The sequence below is a fragment of the Sander lucioperca genome, chromosome 17 (genome assembly GCF_008315115.2).
Source record: "Sander lucioperca isolate FBNREF2018 chromosome 17, SLUC_FBN_1.2, whole genome shotgun sequence".
Lineage (NCBI taxonomy): Eukaryota > Metazoa > Chordata > Actinopteri > Perciformes > Percidae > Sander > Sander lucioperca.
In genome coordinates, this window is record NC_050189.1 from 19,404,856 (window position 1) to 19,412,355 (window position 7,500).

A 7,500-nucleotide genomic window follows, 5' to 3' on the forward strand; every position below is an offset into this window, starting at 1 on the left:
TATTGTTACATTTAAATAATTTTTCAATTAAAAAAAAACCTCCATGTGAGAGCCTTTCTTTGATGTCATTTTTCAGTTTTTCAAGAATCGGTTTAGGGATCGGAATCGTTTTAAAAGTACCGGTTCAGCATCGTAAAAATCCAAACGGTACCCAACCCTAGTCCTTACCAGATGCCCAAACCACCTCAAGAACCAAAATCTATTTACACACACACACACACACACACACACACACACACACAGACAGACAGACAGACAGACAGACAGACAGACACAGCTCCATCTCGCTTTCATCAAGTTTATTAAAACAATGACTCAAACCGCTCACCGATTATTAAAATAGTTGGAGATTACTTTAACAGATGACGTCGTGGCGTTCATCTCTGAAGCTTTAACAGATGACGTCGTGGCGTTCATCTCTGAAGCTTTAACAGATGACGTCTTGGCGTTCATCTCTGAAGCTTTAACAGATGACGTCGTGGCGTCTGAAGCTGTAGCTCCAACACGGCAGTTTGACCAGTTACACTTCAAATGAAAACTATTCATCTTCTTAAAAACAAAAAGCAACAAGAGGTAAAAAAAATCAGCAGTTCTTTGCTTCTAGTTCCTCCAGTTTGTCCTGGAAACACTGTCCGTAGTGTGTGTGTGTGTGTGCGTCCTACGTGTGTGTGTGTGTGTGTGTGTGTGTGTGTGTGTGTGTGTGTGTGTGTGTGTGCGTCCTACGTACGTATGTGTGTGTGTGTGTGTGTCCTACATGGCTGTGTGTGTGTGTGTGTGTGTGTGTGTGTGTGTCCTACATGGCTGTGTGTGTGTGTGTGTGTGTGTGTGTGTGTGTGTGTGTGTGTGTGTGTGTGTGTGTGTGTGTGTGTGTGTGTCCTACATGGCTGTGTGTGTGTGTGTGTGTGTGTGTGTGTGTGTGTGCGTACTACGTGTGTGTCTGTGTGTGTATGTGTGTCCTACATGGCTGTGTGTGTGTGTGTCCTACGTGTGTGTGTGTGTGTGTGTGTGTATGTGTGTGTGTGTGTGTGTGTCCTACGTGTGTGTGTGTGTGTGTGTGCGTCCTACGTGTGTGTGTGTGTGTGTGTGTGTGTGTGTGTGTGTGTGTGTGTGTGTGTGTGTGTGTGTGTGTGTGTGTGTGTGTGTGTGTGTGGCTGTGTGTGTGTGTGTGTGTGTGTGTGTGTCCTACGTGGCCGTGTGTGTGTGTGTGTGTGTGTGTGTGTGTGTGTCCTACGTGGCCGTGTGTGTGTGTGTGTGTGTGTGTGTGTGTGTGTGTCCTACGTGGCCGTGTGTGTGTGTGTGTCCCAGACGTTTCTCTCCAAGTCTGAACCTGACGAGCTTGAGTCCCTCCGGCTCTCGTGGTTGTCCGCGGGGAGCTGAAGGTCTCTCCGAGAGTCTTTTGGCTGCGAGGCGGCGGGGAGAATGCATTCAGAGCCGCCGAACGGCGTCCCGTATCCGGCGTCAAAGTGGTTTTCGGGTTTCACACGAGAGTCGGCGAGGCCGGGGAGACGCAAGTCCGATTCCCCGGGAGAATCCGACCGGCAACGGCCCTTCTTACGTGACGTTTCGAAGGCCGCGTGGTTCAAACGGCCGTCAAACGGGTAAACGGCAGAGCCCGAAGAACGTACTTCAGGCTCGCCGTGATTGGCTGGCGTCAGGGATTCAGGGCGTCTCGGAGGAGTCGCGTTAAAGGGCAGCGCCGCGCCGCTGGGAGCCGGCGTCGGCGCTTTGGAGCGAGAAAACCTTTCTGCCGAGTTCTCTCTCGGGCTGAAAGAGCGGGAAGGGGAGGGGTCTACGGAGGAAACGTTGTTGAGGTAAACTCCCGAGAGAATGGCGCCAATGTCCGCCAACGGGCGCTCAGAGGAAGTTTGATTCCCGCGTCCTGCGGAGGTCGAGTCTGCCTGGAAACCAACGGGAGACAAAGAACCAGAGGAGGAAGAAAATAGTTCCTTTGCCCCGTCACGGCCGACGTGTTCGTCTTTCTTGAGATGTGAGAAGATATCAACGCTCGCGGAACTACTTTCCAAACGTCCGTCAAACGTGCGAAAGACCGAGCTAGAAGAACGCACGTTGTTGTCGCGCGTCAGGCCTTCGGATTCAGCGCCAGTCTTGGCCGCGTGGAACCCGACGGGAGACAAAGAACCTGAGGAAGAGGAGGAGGAAGCTAGTTCTTCTTTCTTTGACGAATCAAACGCCAGACGTGAGAAGATATCAACGCTCGCGGAACTACTTTCCGACGCGGACGAAGACCGGTAATCGGCGGGCGGTTTGTGACTCGGCTTAGGCGTAGACGACGACAGCGTTGCGACTCTAGAGGGAGCGTTTGGATGGTTGATGGGGGCGAAGCGAGCGAGGGAATGCGCGTCGTTGGCTGAAACGCCACCGGCGGAGGCGGGCTCTGCTCTCGGCGCCAAAGCGGTCGCGAAATGTCTTTCCAGCGTCGAGAAAATAGGAATGGAGATAATAGGAGGGATTCCAGCGGGGGGGTCGGGATCCCTTGGACGCACGTTGACGGGCGACAACTCGCCGCCGAGAGCCGCTGTTAGCTCGGAGCTAACGCTACACGGCGAACGCAGCTTCCTGCCATTTGAATTGAAGTCTGCGTCTTTGTGTTTTAACGGCGGCAGCGTGTTTCTGTCGTACGGCCGCGGCGGGAGGTCTTGAGCGTCCTCTCCCGAGCCGCAGTCCTTTGGGCGCTCCAGAGGCGGAGGGCGGATGGACGCGCGCCGTAGCGGTGAGTCCACGCCACGGTCTCGCTCGCCGACAGCGTCCGCCCCTCGTCGCTCGCCTGCGAACACGTTTGTTTCCCGGTTGGAAGTTCGCGGCTCAAAGTTGAACGGAGCGTCGCGTTTCGGCGCCGTGATCCCCTCCAGGTCGTCCAGGATGGTTGCTAGGAGACTGCTGTCGGATTTCGGGACGTCCGAGTCCTTTCTGCGAACCGGACTCACGGACGCCGCCGCTGCGTCTCTCTGATCTGCTGCCTTCATGTCGCCACGCGGCGCTTCGTTATCGCCATCGTGCGAGCCCGGCGGCGAGCCGACATTCTCCACGTCCACGTCGCTGCCGTCTGACCCGTCGTCCCCGTCTGACTGGCGGTCCAGGATGCGGACGGGAAGCCGGGCGACGTCTGCGTCCACGGCGCCGTGCGAGTGCAGCGGCGGGAGAGGGGGGAGGTCGGAGAAGTCGACGGTTTGCTGGCTGCTGAGCGGACTGCTGCTGACGCTGCCGCCGCCACTGGGGGGGTTGTTGGTGTCGTCGCCGCCGGCGTCGTCGTCATGGCTACTGTCGCTGTCGAGTGTGATAATCACTGGAGAGCTGAGACAGAAAAATAGCAAAGAAATTACAACACAAAGTCATTGGCAAAAGCATTAAAAAACGCGAAAAAAACATCTAAAGAAGTGTCAAAGACATGTCGAAATAGCGTAAAAAAATACGTTAAAAAAGTGCCAAAAATATGTTAAAAAAGTGCCAAAAACACGTTAAAAAAGTGCCCAAAAATATGTTAAAAAAAGTGCCAAAAACACATTAAAAAGTGCCCAAAAATATGTTAAAAAAGTGCCAAAAACACGTTAAAAAAGTGCCAAAAACACGTTAAAAAGTGCCCAAAAATATGTTAAAAAAAGTGCCCAAAAATATGTTAAAAAAGTGCCCAAAAATATGTTAAAAAAGTGCCAAAAATATGTTAAAAAAGTGCCAAAAACACGTTAAAAAAGTGCCAAAAACACGTAAAAAAGTGCCCAAAAATATGTTAAAAAAGTGCCAAAAATGTGTTAAAAAAGTGCCAAAAATATGTTAAAAAAGTGCCAAAAACACGTTAAAAAAGTGCCCAAAAATATGTTAAAAAAGTGCCAAAAATACGTCAAAAAACTGCCCAGACGATTGATGTGAAATTAAAGCTACGAACCGTATTTTAATTCTAAAAACGTCTGTTATATTTTAGCCTGAATCAGTAGTGCATCTTGGGTAAACGGTTGGGTAAAGTGTTGTGTTGGACTTTAACTGCCTCATGTTTATATATTCCCTTCCAGCCTCATGTTTATATATTCCCTTCCAGCCTCATGTTTATATATTCCCTTCCAGCCTCATGTTTATATATTCCCTTCCAGCCTCATGTTTATATATTCCCTTCCAGCCTCACGTTTATATATTCCCTTCCAGCCGTGTGACTCGGCGTTTGTGTACCTGCTGAGTCGTGCGTGGCGGCGCGGTTTCCTGCGGCGCTTGGCGGCGGGCGGTGACGCGGCATTCCCAAAGACGGTTCCCTCGTAGATGATCTCCACGCTGGGACTCCGCTCTGCTCGGCTCCGCCGCTTCCTGCTGCCGCCGCTGGACAGGAAACAGATAGACACAGTAAGACACGGAGACCGAGACTACGTTCACACGAAACTGCAAAAACACGACTTTTATTCTGAAAATATTGAGTTTTTGACTTGAAATATTCCGACTTTTATACTGAAAAATATTCAGAGTTTTTGACTTGAAATATTCCGACTTTTATTCTGAAAATATTTCGACTTTTTTACTTGAAATATTTCGACTTTTATTAGAAAAATATTTTGACTTTTTGACTTGAAATATTTCGACTTTTACTTGAAATATTATGGCTTTTATTCTGAAAATATTTCGATTTTTTTTTATTTTTTTTTTTACTTGAAATATTTCTGTATAATACCTCTAAAACCTGAATAATACCAGAATATCACACACGTCTTAATCTGAAAATACTGTATTCAGATAAGGTTTTATTTTGAAAATCCAAACAGAAAAAGCTGTTTACTTGACCTGTAATATTCTGAATATGAGTTTGAAAGAATTTTGCTGGGACACAAAGGTGGGAAGTTAGGGAGGAAAGTCTGAATATTTTAGGGAGGAAAGTCAAACTGAAGATGCTGTTGCTAAGCAACCCCGTCAACATTTTATTTATTTATGCATTCAGTGAGAAACAGGAACAGGAAGTGGCGCCTGTCTCACCTCTTCCTGCTCGGCCTCCAGGTCGGGTCGGCGGCGACGCTGTCCAGGTGGCGGCTCTTGTACTTCCTCTTTCCTCCGGGCTTCTCCCCGTGGTGATGGTTGCCGGGCGACAACGAGGGCGCAGGCGGCGGCGAGGACGAGGAAGAGGAGGAAGACGAAGACGAAGAGCAGGAGGAGGAAGAGGAGGAGACGGAGGACGAGAGAGGAGAAAGCTCCCAGCTGGAGTCCGGAGACGAGTCATCGCCGCCCGAGAGACACGGCGAGCGCCGTCGCCCCTGGCGACCGCGACGTATCATGGCGGGAAAGATGGAGCGGTTTGGGTTGGACAGCGTGCCGCTCTTCCTCTCTCGCCGCCTCTTCTTCCTCTTCTTCTTCCTCGCCGCGCCGCTGGACTTCCTGTCTCGGCGGCGTGCCGTCGTCTCGCTTTCGGCCGGCGTCCCAGCGCCGCTGCTCCCCGCCCCCGAACTGACGGACAGACGCAGCTCGCCGCAGCCCTCGCCGCTGTTCTCTTGACGACCGTCGTCAGGTTCCTCCCTGCAGCTGGAGCTGAGACAGGAAACAGGAAACAGGTGTGATATTTGCATAGACAGTATATAAACTGGACCAACAGATCCCGTGTCTCTGGACGGAGACCAGTGAAGGATATTAGAAGATCTTTCCCGGTGATGGCTGAGCGTTACTGAGCAGCCTCCAACTGAGCTTGAAGACGTAGATGTGACGTGAGCAACCTGTCTGAAAGTTGGAAGTCTTCTGGTAGCTGTGCCAAGAGAAATCTCAATCATTCCCAATCTAGCAGAGACGGAGAGCGTAGGCGAGCACTCCTACTTCTGCTACTTGGGCGGAGTGATTTGCTCGCAGCACCTGAGAAGCCCCGTGGTGAGGAGCAGAGAGTAGCCGTGCTTCGCCTTCTGAGAATATAGTTCCCAGTTTATATACGGTTAGAAGATGGCTGTGTCTCATGTGACCTTGTTATTTGTACACGCTGTGACTCTACAAATCACAACATGTAAATAGGAACATGTTGGAATTATTTTGTCACTTATTGGGAGCAGTAGGCTAGATGGAGCCAGTTACCTCCAGGATCTATGCTAAGCTAGGCTAGCGGTGGGTGCGTCAGACAGAGTTACGACACGCACGGAGATGAGAGGGTATGTACGGACTTATCTAACTCTGGGGGTTACGATGAATAAGACAAAGTCCCAATAAGTTGGTGTGTTCCTTTAACTTTCAGAACAACCTGAGACTGATCTGTATCTGTATGTAAATATTAGTTATAGTCAACCTATTTTCATTTATATATATTTGATTACAATGTCACACAGCTCTGTTACACTTATGCCAGTAGATCGTTGATCAGCTGTTTCTTCGTGAAGAGAGCGAGAGAGAGCGAGAGAGAGAGAGAGCGAGTGGTGCTCAACAATCAGCTGTTTCTCCGAAGGGATAGTCAACAAGTCGTCTCTTTAGATCAGATTGTGGTCACCGCTACGTATTTTCTTGTCTTTGTTTTGGGTAGTTGTTGTGTTTGGTGTAGTTTCATCGTGGCGTCCGCTTCGTGGAACGGATGATTAAAGCTACATTGTGTAAGAATTTCTCCCATCTAGCGGTGAAATTGTATATGACAACCAACTGAATATTACTGTCTAGCCCCTCCCATTCCGAGCGCGTTATACCTGCTACGGTGGCCGAAATGATCTCTTAGTATCTCCATCGTTTACACGCAGCTGTTCTAGCCACTCCAAAATTAACTTTGGTCTTGTCGCGCTGTCGTTTTAATTCTCTTTTTTGCTTCCCTGGCGAGTAATCTCCCCCTGGCATTCGTCACGGTGCCACTGAGTGTAAAAGCGTGAAAGATGGAGGTATGTCCCTCTTTGGCTGATGCATTATAAAGATGGAGACGCTACATGGCGGCCGCCATTCGAGCGACTCGCTCGTATGTATTCTGCATGATTCTTACGAGAAAACGTCGATTAGTTGGTGGAAGTAATTACACATAAATGAGCACATATTTGTGAAAGAACAAAGGGATTTTTGCTAAGAATCAACTCAAAACATTACTAGGGGTGGGAATCCCCAGAGGCCTCACGATACGATATCATCGCGATACTTATGTCACGATACGATATCATCACGATTCTTATGTCACGATACGATATCATCACGATTCTTATGTCACGATACGATATCATCACGATACTTATGTCACGATACGATATCATCACGATACTTATGTCGCGATACGATATCATCACGATTCTTATGTCACGATACGATATCATCACGATTCTTATGTCACGATACGATATCATCACGATACTTATGTCGCGATACGATATCATCACAATACTTATGTCGCGATACGATATCATCCCGATACAATATCATCGCGATACTTATGTCGCGATACGATATCATCACGATACTTATGTCGCGATACGATATCCCGATACAATATCATCGCGATACTTATGTCGCGATACGATATCATCACAATACTTATGTCGCGATACGATATCCCGATACAATATCATCGCG

At 48.9% G+C, this 7,500-nt stretch overlaps 2 protein-coding genes across 4 annotated transcripts in view; both read right to left on the bottom strand.

Moving 5' to 3' along the window:
- LOC116064544 (zinc finger protein 239-like) overlaps positions 1–7,500 on the bottom strand; it is an 893,026-nt gene that overhangs the window by 267,220 nt on the left and 618,306 nt on the right. The gene's annotated exons all lie outside the window — the stretch shown is intronic.
- The window catches only part of LOC116064515 (E3 ubiquitin-protein ligase Topors-like), a 12,872-nt gene continuing 6,608 nt past the window's right edge, over positions 1,237–7,500 (bottom strand). Inside the window, exons 4-7 of one of the 3 annotated variants that reach the window (XM_035993829.1) lie at positions 4,969–5,514; positions 4,180–4,323; positions 3,150–3,312; positions 1,237–3,116 (exon numbers count right to left, since the gene is read on the bottom strand). In XM_035993829.1, coding sequence (XP_035849722.1) covers positions 1,275–3,116; positions 3,150–3,312; positions 4,180–4,323; positions 4,969–5,514 — 2,695 coding nt within the window. In that variant the 3' untranslated portion in view covers positions 1,237–1,274. Of the gene's footprint in view, positions 3,313–4,179; positions 4,324–4,968; positions 5,515–7,500 lie in introns of all 3 variants that reach the window. The other 2 variants (XM_035993828.1, XM_031319750.2) reach the window with 2 other exon arrangements.